The 15,267-nt window shown below is 34.5% G+C and overlaps 2 protein-coding genes across 2 annotated transcripts; one reads left to right on the top strand and one right to left on the bottom strand.

Moving 5' to 3' along the window:
* The first annotated feature begins 3,875 nt into the window (after positions 1 to 3,875).
* LOC107029678 (V-type proton ATPase subunit E-like) lies at positions 3,876 to 9,822 on the top strand. The gene is made up of 6 exons (XM_015231116.2): positions 3,876 to 4,073; positions 4,145 to 4,245; positions 4,332 to 4,488; positions 4,570 to 4,763; positions 9,448 to 9,547; positions 9,633 to 9,822. The coding sequence occupies exons 1-6, from the start codon at positions 3,972 to 3,974 to the stop codon at positions 9,666 to 9,668; spliced, it is 690 nt and encodes a 229-aa protein (XP_015086602.1). The 5' UTR covers positions 3,876 to 3,971; the 3' UTR covers positions 9,669 to 9,822.
* On the bottom strand, positions 9,795 to 13,167 carry LOC107029677 (BTB/POZ domain-containing protein At3g08570-like). Its single transcript, XM_015231115.2, is given in 5 exon segments — positions 9,795 to 10,390; positions 10,479 to 11,515; positions 11,518 to 11,614; positions 12,765 to 12,834; positions 13,045 to 13,167. Coding segments are annotated over 5 exon segments (1,734 nt in total). The 5' UTR covers positions 13,083 to 13,167; the 3' UTR covers positions 9,795 to 9,898.
* Between the last annotated feature and the right edge of the window lie 2,100 nt (positions 13,168 to 15,267).

Here is a 15,267-nt window from a genome sequence, read left to right as displayed (position 1 = left end):
ACATATAGACTAGATGATAATGATTGGCGTGATATAAATGAACTTATAGATTTCCTAAAAGTTTTTTACTTAACTACAAAAAGAATTTCTGTACTTTATAGTCCATCAATTTGTACTGTTTTGCCTGATATTTGTATGATTTCTTCTAAATTATATAAATTTAAAAATAAACCAAGATTTCAACAAACCATTGAAAAAATGATTATAAAATTTAAAAAATATTATATTCCTATTCCTCAAATTTATTTAACTGCATGTTTGTTACACCCTAAGTACAAAGATTTCGGTTCATCAAGAATGGTTGAAAAAATATATTTTAACTTAGATATTTATGATGAATTAGAAGAAATTCCTAGCTGTCAACAAGTTAAAAATAGCATAAAAATTGAAGCAAGAAAATTGTATGATTTATATAATGCTAATAAAATTCTATCAAGTGAAAATGAACCTGAAAGCTCTAGGGTTAGATTTGATGAAAATAATATTGATAATTATTTAGAGGATTATCTTGAACTTTCTCACGATAATAGAAATGATTTTGATGCATATATTAATCAAATTACAGAACCTACTGAAGATGTTCTCAAATGGTGGAGAGGGCGCACCAAATGATTTCCAAAACTAGTACCGATGGTTCGAGATATATTAGCAATGCAAGCGTCGTCGGTAGCTTCGGAAGGCGTCTTTAGTGCAGCAAGGTTTCAACTTGGAGAACATAGGCATTGACTAGCAGCCGACAGCTTGGATATATCGGTATTATTTCGAGATTGGATTAATGCCGAGCGAAGAAATTTGGGTCGTGAACCACTACTGACCAAATTTCAAGATGACGTTGATGAAGTAATGCAGGATTATAGTGACCACGGGATTGAAGCAATGGAAGATCTTTCTATTCAACCTATTCCCGAACATGTTACTAAAGAAATGTTGAATGATTTACGAAGGGATTTATATGGTGGCACCAACTATTAGTTCAAACTAATATTTTTGTAAATGTAATTGTAATATCAAATATATATTAATAAAAATATAGGCTATTCGCCTTAATTTGTTTTTTAATATTGTTGTATTAAATTTAATTTTTGATATAGTCAATTTTAAATTTTATAACTTTAAAGTTTAAATTCAAAAATTTCAAAATTTAAGAGTTTGAAATTTAAATTTTATAACTTTAAAATTTGAATTTTGAATTTTCAAACTTTAAAAGTTTGAATTTAAAGTTTGAAAATTTAAATTTATAACTTTAAAGTTTGAAATTTAAATTATAATAAAAATTAGATTCAATTAAATTTTTTTTTTAAAAAAAAAATTCGGTTCGTCCCGGATACCGGTCCGGTCCGGTCCGGTCTAGTACCGGTTTACTACCGGACCGGGACGGAACAATAGTTATTTTACCGGTTTCCCGGACCGGTCCGGTTTCGATTCCGGAGCTATACCGGTACACACAGTACCGGTTTCGTACCGGTTCCGGTAATTACCGGTCCGGTTTTACCGGTTACGGTACCACTGCCACACTTACTATCAACCCTATAAACTAGTAATTTGACAATTGAAGTTAGTTCTAAACCAAAAATATGACACATAAAATCCAATATATGCTGCAGCCCTAGGTTTTCCAATCAGTATAAGTAATTTTATTATTTTATTCCTAATTTCTTTTCTTTTGACATTCTTAAATAAATAATTAGACTAGTATGATTTCGTAAATAGTTCATTTGACAAGTCCTTTGGGATTGATAATCTGATTCTTTTAAGAGTCACTATATTATTTGCGCGACCACGTAACTTGCTTGTGCAATTGGGAGTAACAAAATACAATTTTAATTTGTTAGTTGTGTGAGTCTTTCAACTTCTTTTGATTTAATTGTGTAAGAAAGTTGTGACAAATAAAACAAAATTTGCTAGCCTAATAAAAATATGAGTTTACATGGATAAGCAATACTGGAATGCAAGGCCTATAATCTCATTGAAGTTCATCAAGAACGTTGGCATCATCTATAGTACAAAATAAGCCAATGGAGAAGAAGAGGTCAGAAATCAATAGACAAGAAGAGTTACAAACCTTTGACAGCTGATAACCACATCAATGATCAAGAGTGAATGAGGAACGATGTTTATCACTCAAAGAAGAAGGAGCTGGAAGGTGGCGTTACAGGCAGCTACGAAGAACATTCTCACCGTCTACAAATAGGGGCATAGCTACCCTTTGGTAAGGGTGTCCAAATTGGACACCCTTCGTAGGAAAATTACATCGTACTTATAAGTAAAATAATAATTTAAATGGTTAAATAACACATTTTGGACATCCTTGAAAAATCATAAAGTTTTTCTAGCTCAGTGGTTTCAGTCGTTCAACTCTTGCTAAGTTCTTTGCAACTTGCACTACGAGGGTTTAATTCTCATTATTTGACTTGATTTTTTTTCTTTTCATTAAAAATATAAATAAAATTTTAAAGTGATTATTTAATTTAAAGTTAATAAGCAAATTCTATTTATTTATTTTCTTATCATTTAAAATTTGAATAAAATTTAAAAGTAATTATTAAAGTTAAAGTTAATAAGCAAATCTAATTTATTTATTCCATAAAGATACTAAAAGTGAAAAGGCTTTGTATAAAATCTCTTTTAATATAACTGGTTTGATTCTACTCTTTATTTTAAATTTCTCGTTGTTAGTTATCAGAGGTTTGTGAAATCTTGAATTATAAAAGTAATCATTTCCTTGTAATGTAGTTTGATTTTAAAAATTTTGGTATAGTTTAATTACAAAAATAAATCATTAATGTTATTTAATTTGATTTATAAAATTTAATTACACCCATTTGTTGAATTAATTTTATCAGCTATGATATTTTTGAACACCCTTTATAAAATTTCTGGCTACGCCACTAACTACGATAAAAATGAACAGAAAGAAAAGATGTAGGAATAGGAAAAGGGATAAGATCATTTAGCAAATCTTATGTTGGGTGTTAATTTTAGTCACCTGGTAAGGTCACTTCTTGGCCGACCAGGTTCCTTTTTATATCATGGATGTTGGTTCATCTTTTCTTTTTTTTTTTATAACAATGTTGGCCCATCTTTGATTAATTAATAAAATGGACAATGCATCCAAATATATTTTGTTTTAAAAAAATATGAGTTATGTAACTAATAACTTGACTTAGGGTGTGTTTGGTATAAATGAAAGTTTTCCTTGAAAATATTTTTATGGAAAACAAGTAGAACTTTTACTTATTTTCTTCTGTTTGGTTGGTCAGTAGAAAACAGAAATTCGAAAAGATTTTTAATGTTTGATTTGTTGTATTGGGCCCTTAATTATCTGTCAATTCTGTATTTTGGGCCCAAGCCTGTTAGGGCGTAACTTAGCACTATATATAGACGCTATGGCAAACCCTATTCTGTAATTCTGTTCTTGTCTCTCCATAATAAAACTGCTCCCCCTCTTCCCCGTGGACGTAGCCAATTTATTGGTGAACCACGTAAATCTGTTGTCTTTGTTTTTCGCATTTATATTTTCTCGTATTATCTCGAATTCCGCACAACAGATTTATTTATAAAGAGAATGGAAAAACATATAATTATAAGATTAAAGCATATTTAAAGAAGCACCTTTGACCTAATAGTCAATGAAGCCGTTAAAAAATAATAATAAATATTAATGCAAGCACATTAAACATTGTAAATTAACTCAAATTCTATTCTCTAACATTTCTTTATTTTAATTATAATATAAATTCTTGGATATAATGAGAATGGACTGTTTCAATGTAACAAGATATTAACAAAGTGTATAAGTTGTTGGGGGTGCGTAAAAGCCGAAAAAAAAAGTAGAAGATTTGTTGAACGTGTAAATTTACCGCATTATGTCCATAAGAGATGGATCTACACACAAAATAATATAAGTAGTGAATAAATTATTAATGTATATGTAAATCCATAGATAATTTTTTGGAAAGAAATTAAAGAAAATGAATGACACTGATGTATCAAAGCAAATACAGCAAATGGTTAGATTCATTCGGCAGGAAGCCGAAGAGAAGGCCAATGAGATCTCTGTCTCCGCTGAGGAGGTTTACTTTGATTATATTGTTAGTTTTTTATGTGAATAATAAAGTTGAATATTAATGTTACATTTTTGCAGGAATTTCAAATCGAAAAATTACAATTAGTTGAAGCTGAGAAGAAAAAGGTGAGACAAGAGTATGAGAGGAAAACCAAGCAGGTGGAAGTACGTAAGAAAATGTGAGTTTTAATATATAGGATGAGAGTTAATGTAGTTGTTGGTTTTTTTTTTATGTTAATATATGAAAATGTTATTTTGTAATTAGAGAGTATTCTATGCAACTAAATGCATCCCGCATCAAAGTTCTGCAAGCACAAGATGACGTGGTGAGTGGAATGAAGGAGTCTGCTAGAAATGCACTTTTAAAGATTTCAGGTGAAAAAAACAATTACAAAAAGATTCTCAGAGGATTGATTGTTCAGGTAAATATAACATAATCCATAAACGTTGTTTTGATCTGCAATATGCAATCATAACTCTTCTTCTCTGTTTGTTTGTTTTAGAGTCTGTTGCGACTTAAGGAGCCATCATTGTTATTGAGGTGTAGGGAGATGGATGTTTCATTAGTTAAATCAGTTGTAGAGGATGCAAAAAAAGAGTATGCAGAAAAAGCCAAAGTTCGCGCCCCTAATGTTACCATTGATAATGTCTATCTGCCTCCACCTCCAAATGATGCTGATCCTCATCGTGCCTCTTGGTACCCTCTTAATTCTTTTTCTCAAATATACTTGCAATTTCTTTCACATATCCTTTCCTCTTCCATTTGTTTCATTCTTGGTACCTACCTGTATATGAATAAATGATATTTACACTACAAATGGAGATAGCTTTATTTAATCTTAAAAACTTTCACACTAATAATATGACTCAACCTAACTCCTGTATTCTTTTCATAATAATTTATGTTGTTGTACTGTGTTTTTATTTTTGATTTGACACAGAGTTCACGAAAGTAAAGAAGATGTTGAATTTTGTGGTCTTAAACTAAAGAATGGTAGAAACTGACATCTTAAATATGTCGTGTGAAAAGTTGGAAATTTTTCCAAAAAAATATTCTTTTTAAAACAGGCCAAAAACCTCCGGCCTGTGGATACATGTTATATATTTGTAATAACTAATTTTTATTGATCCCTCCTTGGTGGATAAGTTGGGATTTTCATTTATTGCTACCACCATTCATCATATGGTTGCAGCAGCTAATAGAACTATGAGGAGTAGAACCCTTTTGTGATTTTTTGTTGCTGCCATTGGGAAATTGTGGAGTAGTGCTAGCTAGGGTCTTGGTGACATCAAGATGAACTTTAAGGAATTGACAATGGATCGGAGGAGTTCATGTACATGGGAAAGAGGTATGTGCTAAGAGGATCTGGCAGGCATATTTTGAGCACGAGCTGGGAAGTTGGCTAAAATATTCCATGTGTAATTATGTACAATGGTATGCATTAGAAGCCACTAGCTCACCTGAAACTGACACTAGCCAATCCAATATATTAGTTGAGTTAGATAAATTGTTGGAAGAACCTACTTAACTACGTCCCTCTGGATCAATATTTGACCATAAGATTGTGTTACATGCATCTGGAACTGAACCTATTGATAAAAGACCTTAGAGGTATCCAACGGTTGATAGAAACCTTGGTTAATCAATTGTTGGATCAAGGTATTGTTCAGCCAAGTTGCTGCACCCGTGGTATTATTGGTGGAGGAAAATGATGGTACATGGAGGTTGTTGTTGTTGAGTATAAAGATCTGAACAAGTTTCACATTCCAATAGTGGAAGACTTGTTGGATGAACGTAACTGGGAGGATCTAAATTTTTTAGCAAGATAGATACCACCAACTGAGTATGGCTACGGATTACATCATACCAAAGACTGCATTAGGACTCATAACTCGGGTCACTATGAATATATTATGGATTATCTAATGCTCCTTCAACTTTCTAAGGCCTAGTCCGTACGGCTTCCAACCATTTTTGAGAATGTTTGTCTTGGTACTTTTTGATGATATTCCGATTTATAGCAGAACCTTGGTAGATCATGTATGGAAGTTGAAGTCTGTTTTCCAAGAACACCAATTGGGGTGAAACAGATTGAATACTTGGGACATTTTATCACAGAGGTGTCCACTGATCCACAGAAGATAGAATCTGTCAAAAATTGGCTCATTCCCTCAACTCTGAAACAACAAAGGGGTTTTATTGGTTACTATACATGGTTTATCCAAGACTTGTGAGTGATAGCTAAGCCTCTCGCTGACTTGTTGAATAAATACAGTTTCAAACTGTCTCAACTAGCCACAAATGCTTTTGACAAGCTCAAGTTGGCCCTCACTGTCTTACCTGTATTGGCTTTGCCTGATACAGGTAAAACAGAGATTAATGCAAGTGTTATAGAATCAGTGTTCTGTTGATGCTATCAATAATCCAACACCAAAATCTACTCCAAATTAGTTCAAATTTGAAACATAAATTTTTTATATCATAAAAAACAAACTAAATTTGTCAAAAGAACAATAAAGTTAAAAGGACGCGAGAAAATAGGGTGTCCAATTAAATTTTTTCAGATTCAATAGATCGATAGGCAGCCAAGTCAAGTCATGTCATCTTATATAGAAATAGCACCCATTGATCATTTTTCTACTGTACATTTGAAATATAGCCACTATCCTATAGTTTAAAATTCTACAAGTGGAAATTATCTTGGAGTTACATTGGTGGAATTAGTAAGTCGAGGAGAATGAATTATTCTTTTTAACTATCTATAATCATGCTCTATTAGTCCGTTTTAAACAATTATTAATTAAGTTAATATGATTTCCAACATATGAAATTGTTGGGCTTTGTGGAGGCTTGTGAGCCGGCCCGACCCATTACTGAAACCCTAGGTTAACCATTTGGTTTTCCTATAAATATGATCCTTGTATTTGTAATTCTGTAGTAGCACAAGTGAAATAAAATCCTCCTGTTACAGTCGTGGAGTAGGGAAACCGAACCACGTTAAATTCTTGTGTGTCCCGTTTGTGTTCCGTTTCTCTTTTCTCTAGATTATTTGTGTGTGTTGTGTGTTTAATTCCCAACAATTGGTATCAGAGCGAGGTTTCAACAACATTGTAACACAAACTGTGAGAAATTGTCACCTAGGGTTCTTGTGTGAAGAACTGTGTGCAGGGAGGAGTAGCCGCCGTTACCGTGTGGGTAACCTCAAGCAGCAGCCGGCTAGGAGAACCGCGCAGGGTGCGAACAGCCGTCGTCCGTGTGCTGTCCGTCGCGCCGTTCCGTTGGCCGCCGCGTCGAGGAGCCTCAGATCCAGCCGCGAGCGTCCAGATCGTGAGCATCGTCCAAATCGCCGCCCGCTGTCTGTAGACGCCGTTAAGGGAATTGCCGAAGTCCTTTGAGATGGCAGAAGATGGGAAGTTCCGAATTGAGAAGTTCGATGGTACAGATTTCAGTTGGTGGAAGATGCAGATTGAAGATTTGCTGGTTCAGAAAGATTTGGACGTAGTGTTGGGTGACAAGCAAGGAAAATTGTCTGATGCAGAGTGGGCAGTTTTGGATCGGAAAGCTATGTCAGTTATCCGACTCTCGTTGACCAAGAATGTTGCGTTCAACATTCTTAAGGAGAAGACAGCGAAAGGCATCTTGGAAGCCTTGTCTAACATGTACGAGAAGCCATCTGCAGCAAACAAAATTTTTCTGATTAGAGAGTTGGTGAACACAAAGATGAAGGAAGGCAGTTCAGTTACCGAGCACATCAACTCATTGAATTCGATCTTAGCCAGACTTTTGTCAGTTGGCATTAAGTTCGATGATGAAGTTCAAGCTTTACTACTGTTATCATCATTGCCTGACAGTTGGTCCGGAACGGTTACAGCAGTTGCCAGTTCAGTGGGACCTAATGGATTCACCTTTGAGAAGATTCGTGATCTCGTTCTTGGCGAGGATGTCAGAAGAAGGAGTTCTGGAGAATCATCAGGTGATATGCTAAACGTCGTCAGAGGCAGAGGAAATAACAGAGGTAGTGGGAGCAGGAACCGAAGAAGGAGTCAGTCAAAGGCTCGGGATGGCTCAGGTGTAACATGTTGGAACTGCAAGGAGGTGGGGCATTTCAGGAATCAATGCCAGAAAGACAAACAAGTCAACATTGCAGAAGACAGCGTCAACGAGGATTTGTTTATCTGTTGCGCGGAGAGCAATGTGGATTCCTGGGTCATGGATTCTGGTGCTTCTTTTCACGCTACCCACAGCAGTGAAGCATTGCAGAATCTGGTTATTGGAGACTTTGGAAAGGTAAGGCTTGCAGACGATAGAGCTCTTGATGTTACGGGCATGGGTGACATGGTGCTGAAGACGCCAGTCGGTTTCTGGACCTTGAAGGATGTCAGAGTTGTTCCAAGCTTGACGAAAAGTTTGATTTCTGTTAGGCAGTTGGATGAACAGGGACATCATGTGAAGTTCGGAAATGGGCAGTGGAAGGTCGTGAGGGGCAATCTTGTCATGGCTCGTGGAACAAAAAGAGGATCGTTGTATATTGTCGGATTACCGTCTGAGGGAGTGACCGTCCCAGTTCAGAAGAAAAACAAAGTCCGGTTCACAGAATCTCGTGGGCAGAAGAAGGTTGTCTTTGCAAGAAAGAAACCCAGAGCCACAGGTCAGATTCAGGATGAACGAGCAAGGAAAGGTTCAGGAAGACCAGTCAGAGGCGTTCGTGGCAGTGGGAGCACCGGCCGTGCTTCAGCCAAGGCTCCTAGAAGACAGTGGGTCAAGAGAACCAGTATTCCAGCTGTTGATACGTCTCCAGAAAATATCTTGCTGAGTATGGAGAGTGTTTGTTCTCAGGGAGTTCTAGGATCCGGCAGTTCGTGTCTCAAGTGGGAGCCGGTAGGGACCGAGGACGAGTCAAGGGCAGTTTCAGCCGTGACTGATGTGTTGAAGCTTCGGGGAGCTTCAACGGGCCTTTCAGTTGACTGATGAGAAGGCCGCTGTAGCAGGAGAGAGTTGAAAAAGATTACTAGACATACAAGTGTTCTAAGTGGATGACAGTTGAAATTCTTCAAGCCTCCAAGTGGGAGATTGTTGGGCTTTGTGGAGGCTTGTGAGCCGGCCCGACCCATTACTGAAACCCTAGGTTAACCATTTGGTTTTCCTATAAATATGATCCTTGTATTTGTAATTCTGTAGTAGCACAAGTGAAATAAAATCCTCCTGTTACAGTCGTGGAGTAGGGAAACCGAACCACGTTAAATTCTTGTGTGTCCCGTTTGTGTTCCGTTTCTCTTTTCTCTAGATTATTTGTGTGTGTTGTGTGTTTAATTCCCAACAATTTGATCAACTGTTGATAGTGAAATTACTTGGAGTTGATTTTACTTTGGTGTAATGAAAGCTCTGGAGGAGTAGTTCTGGCTTCTGATGATGGGAAGATTGTATGTGAGAACACACTGGATGCTCGACTGGATGTCGTTTTCAGGCAGAAACTCCCTGAGGTAATAATTATATTGTAAATGATAAACTTGTGATGAGGAAATCAATCAGAATTACAAGTTTACATGTTTTGCTCTCTTTCTGCAGATACGTAAACAACTTCTCAGTAAGATGGCTGCATGAGGATTATTCTCACACAATTTCAATAACTTCACTTGTACGGTGGATGAATTTTATTCACTCATCTTTCCATCTTTACTGTTACATATATTCCTTCACATAGATGTGCAATCTTGTTCAGAATATTAATTGTTAGAACTGAGAATCATTGAATAAACATCATATTTTTTTACTTTAGAAACAAATGCAACAATGTGCAACACGACACTAATGACGTCTCTTGATTGTTCTAGCTAGGAATCAGAATACCTCCTACTCTTAGCAGTTTTACCTTCTGATTTCCTACGTTTTCCGTTAGGACCACCAAATATACCAAACCTTCCTATACCTCTAGAAAGAGAAGTCAAGAATGTTTTGCTCTGTCCTGTTTTGTCTATCATCCCTTGTTTCATAAACACTTGTTCTTTCTCCAGGTCACTCAGCCTCACCCTCATTCTTGATATCTCCAACTTCAGTTCTCGGTTCTCTCTCCTTAAAGATGCATAAGTATCTCTAGGAGACATGGCTGCACTTGTAACACCGCTGCTCATCTTTTGTGTATCTCCACAACTTCCGCATAGAGCATTCTTTAGTCGCAGCTGCTCAAAGTATAGAACTTGGACAGTCATTTGAACTGGGAGCCTGTCATTCTGTGCTGCATGATTGCATGCTTCTTGAGACAGCTTTTGACAATCTATGCATTTGCATAGCTTTTTGCATTCGTGCTCATTTAGCATCGGATGAGCCTACTCAAAGAGAAAGTACATGTTATCATGTTTAGGTATTCATATAATCAGATGACGTCTGTCTATAACTATAAGTTTGAAATTTTACCTTCAAATAAATATCAATAGCTCTGTAAAGTCCGTCATCAATAACACGAGCATAATCAGGCAAAACTGATATCATAGCAATGAATTTCTCAAGGCTCAAATATGGATCAGGAGCTATTTCAGCTAGATACGTGTCTATAAGACGTCCAACTTTCAATAAAGAACCATGGCTTGGAGAATCTAGATTTTCTGATTCATATCCACAATCTCCATTTTCTTCTTGGTCAATCCTCTGGATGAAATGTATCAATATGCGCTTGACAGTGTCAACATCAAACAAAGAATCACCCGTCTGGAGAGATGGTATAAACAAATCGTCAAGTAAGACCATTTCCAACCTGAAGGCAATCCTCCTCTCAATTTCAAGCCTGCAGGCTAGTACGGCATCCACCATGATAGCTATCCTCAACATCCCAAAAAGAAAATTTAGCGGAACAGATGAACTCTTCTCTGGAGGCAATAGACTAACTAGAGTTTCTACAATTGTTTTCTGCCCCTTTTCTCCCTTACATGGATATGCTCTCGCTGGATTCCAAATTTGTGGTTTCCCAATACCCTTTAGAGAAACCTGTGCGTAATGCATCAAGGATGCAATTATGCTGTCTATGTGTAACCCAACATGTCCCATTGCCATGATAACTCTGCCATAAAAATCAATGCTTAGAACAGAAAGATCTTCGACCCACCATTCCTTGTGTTCCAAAGATCCACTATCACAATCTAAACGAGATAGACCTGAAACAAGTTGCTCCTGACAAGCATTCCTGGCAATGGCATCAATGCATCTATCTGAAATACCAACCTTCTCTGCAGTAGGAAGCAGGTCTTCACAAGAAGAAAGAACCTCCACCGATTTTTCAAGATTCGGAAACACAACTTCAACAAGGAAAGTTTCTGTTCTCGCAATGAGGTTCTCTTCACCATAATCTTGTTTCATTTCCAAGTATTCTGCCACACAACGCAAACGTGCTACGTTTGTAGTTGTGATCTCAAAGTTGATGCCATAACAAAACTTGGCAGCTAGTTCAAATGTTTCAGGCCCCCAGGTACATGAGTTAAATCCAATTCTGAGAGATTTGGGTCTTTGGCATAAGCCACCATCTTCCCGATCTTTCCACTCAGAGACACCAAAGGAAACTATAGTAAAACACACAAGTGACATACACAATTATCAAATAGAGAGTTAACTAATAATATTGGATTGAAATGAATTAGTAAATAGTGTGCGATCAAGATTCATATGTGCAAATTGGTTTCTGGAATACATTTGTTGCAATGCCACACCTAAAATTAGTAAGTACCATTTTTTTAATACTAGCACGCTCCACTGTCATCATCAGTGTGTGCTTAAAAAGTTTGGTGCACAAGATGTGTAGTAGTGCCCTTGGATAAGGTTGGTCTCAAATAGGCACCACTAGACACGAGGAATATTTTCAACCAAGTTTGACCATTAATTATATGTGTTTGGGGTTCCATCTAGAGAAAATGATCAAAATGGGTTAGCTTTATTTTGGTCTTAATATATTCTAGGTGATTGAAATAGTTTGACAAAATGTGTTCAAGTTAATCTTTTATCTTAAAATTAACAATTTATCCCCAAAAGCTGTCAAATATAATTGTGAGACTACATAATAACTTATAAAATTCATCATTTTTACCATCTTTATTAGCTCAAAGAAAGTTTTATGAATTCTAAAACATCGTTTTTTAAACATCTAACCACACAATCACAAAATAATTATTGTAACTATGTTGAAATGTGATAAGATGATAAAGCACCCAAAAGAACACCATCAACTGAGACACGAAATTGAAAAGAGTTGCAGCTTCCTGTGTAGAATTTCCAATCGAAAACATGACATGCATACGACAGATGGTACTTAAAAGAGATGTGCTAGTATAATTACTCCTTGCATTACATTTGCTCTTCCATTTAACCTTTTTACAAAAATTATTTTGTAATTACTAAGATGTTAGAGAAAATGATATTTTAGAATTCATAGAACTCTTTTTTGAGCTATTAAAGATGATAAAAATGATGGATTTTGTTAAGTTACGTGGGCCCCATAGTTATATTTAACAGTTTTGGAGATAAATTGTTAAGCTTAGGATAAAAGACTAAATTAAAAACATTTTGTGAAGGACTATTTCAATGACCAAAATAAAACTAGCACAATACATCAAAGGACCATTTTGATCATTTTGTCGTTCCTCCATCTACATCTAAGGAAGTAGAGTAGGCTTAAACAGTAAACACATGTTAAGAGAAAGAGAAAGAGAAAAGTACCTTATGCAGTAGGAAAGACTCTCCATTTAGAGCAATTGTAATATCCCCAGCAACATCAGAGAATATAGTGCTGATGATCCATAATAAAAGATCATATGTCACGACAACCAAGTAATATTAATCTTAATTATTCATGAAATAAGTCTGCGGGGTAGCTAGCATTTCGATCTCCAAAAAGAACAAATTAAAGGGGTTTAGCATTCTACCTAGTTTGACAAATTATACGAAATAATAGCATACATTATAAATAACTTTTCATTGTAGAGGCAAAGGAGATTACCGGGTTATGAACGGAGAGTGTTGTTGAGACGACACCATTATATTGTTGTCACATTAACAAAAAACTTGACTGGAACTAGTAGTAGAATGAACAAATGACTATAACAAGGAAAGGGAAAGTGGGACATACATACACCACATATGATATGATATGATAAATTAATTAAGGGAAAAGGGTATGATATATTTCTCAACTTTGTCATTTGGAGCTGATATATCATTCGTTATAAAAGTGGCTTATATATGCCCTTACCGTTATACAAACGACTCACATATACCCCTGCCGTTACAAAATGACTCACATATACCCTTCATTTAACGGAAGTTAAAAATTAGTTTTAAATTTATATTTATTACTTCTATTTTTTTAAAAAAAATTATTTAGGGGTATATATGATTCTTCTATCAAAGTTCAAGGTATATTTTAATTTTTTCATACATAAATTATTTTTTTGACTTCTTTTATTATAATTATTTGAATTTCTTATTCTTATTTTATTTTTTTCTTTCATTCCTTAGTTTAAAGAATAAAACATTAAACTATTTTTTTTGTGTGTATTGTAATTTAATTTCGTATTCGAAGAAAAAATTTGGTCATCTACAATAAGTTTTTACAAGAATACTAGTGAAACATAAATAAATTTGATTATCAAAATAATAATTATAAATTAGTCATTCAAACAAAAAAAAAGTCAAAAAAGATATGTTTGACGAGCATTAAATTTACTCATATGAGATTATATTTTTTAGAAAAAAATAATAAAAATTTAGATTCAAATTTTTTTTTTCAATTCCGTTAGAGGAAAAGGATATATGTGAGCCATTTATTTACAAGTAGAGTTAGAGTATACATGAGCCACTTTCATAACAAGGGGTATATCAGCTCTAAATGACAAAGTTGATGGATATAGCAGCCCTTTTTCCAATAATTAATAATACTGCAAAAGTGAAAAAAGCTAAAGAATACAGAAACGGGCACAAGCTGACCATGTGAAGTGTTTTACTAATACCTTTTGCTTTACATTTCTCTCTCTATATATATGTATATATATATGTATATATATATTTCTTTTTTACTATTAAAGTATTAGAGTCCCTTTCTTCAAACAAACATTTTATATATTGATAGAGTGAAACAGAAATAGTAACTTGTTAGGGATGAAAACGAAGCAGTTATCGATGGTTTTGCTTAATCCTGGTATTAATTAATTAATTAAACGAATTTGCAGCCACAATGAATTCGAAATTTCATAACTAACAGAGATAAAGAGATGATAGGTTGGGTCATAAGGGACATACTCTCTACCACGCGCATACGTTACCCAATCTCTATTTAACCGAAACCCCACCCTACTTTAATTACTTACTTTTATAACTCCTTTTTCTTTTTTACTTTTTCTTATCATTCATCCTATTTACTCTTCTTCTTTTTTTATTCTTTATGGAGTAATCACTTATTCTATTTTAAATAAATATTTTGTTTACATGTGTTCTTTTACGTATACTAACTTTTATAAATTATAAAGTTACGTTTCCGTTTAAAGATGAAAGTTGAAACTAACAAAACATCTTGATAAATGTGGTAAAAAATAAAATATAATTTAATCTTGATTAAGGGAGTAGATTTATTCAAGGAAAAAGGGTGTGAGATACCCTAAGTTTTGTCATGTAAACTTGATACACCTCTCGTTATGAAAGTGACTCATATATATCCTTATCATTATACAAATGTCTCACACATACCCTTCATCTAAAGGAAGTGAAAAAAATAGTTTAAAATTAAATTTTTTACATTACATTAAAAAATTTATGTAGTGGTATATATATGATCTTCCTAGCAAAGTTCAAGGTATATTTTAATTTTTTTATACACAATATATGTGTGGGTATATATATATATAGAGAGAGAGACTTCATTGATTATCATTATTCAAGATTCTTATTTATTTTTTTCATTCTTTACTGTAAATAAAAAAAATTAAAACTAATTTTTTGCGGCTATTTTTTAATTTAATTTTTCTATTTATAAAAACGGTGGCATCTATTGTAACATTTGATTTTTGTCGTTATAGAAAAATCATTGGGAAATTTTTTTGGGCCAGAAAGCTTTTTTAATAGTAACTTGAAATTTCCAAAACCTATGCCAGATTTGGACAAAATCGGAGTCAGTGAGATCTAAGAAAATCTGGTAACAATTTGGAGGTCTAATTATGAATTTGATCAT

The sequence above is a fragment of the Solanum pennellii genome, chromosome 9, assembly GCF_001406875.1.
Source record: "Solanum pennellii chromosome 9, SPENNV200".
NCBI classification, from domain to species: domain Eukaryota; kingdom Viridiplantae; phylum Streptophyta; class Magnoliopsida; order Solanales; family Solanaceae; genus Solanum; species Solanum pennellii.
The sequence above is the reverse complement of the archived record's forward strand: the minus strand, read 5'-3'. Positions and strand labels throughout refer to the sequence as shown.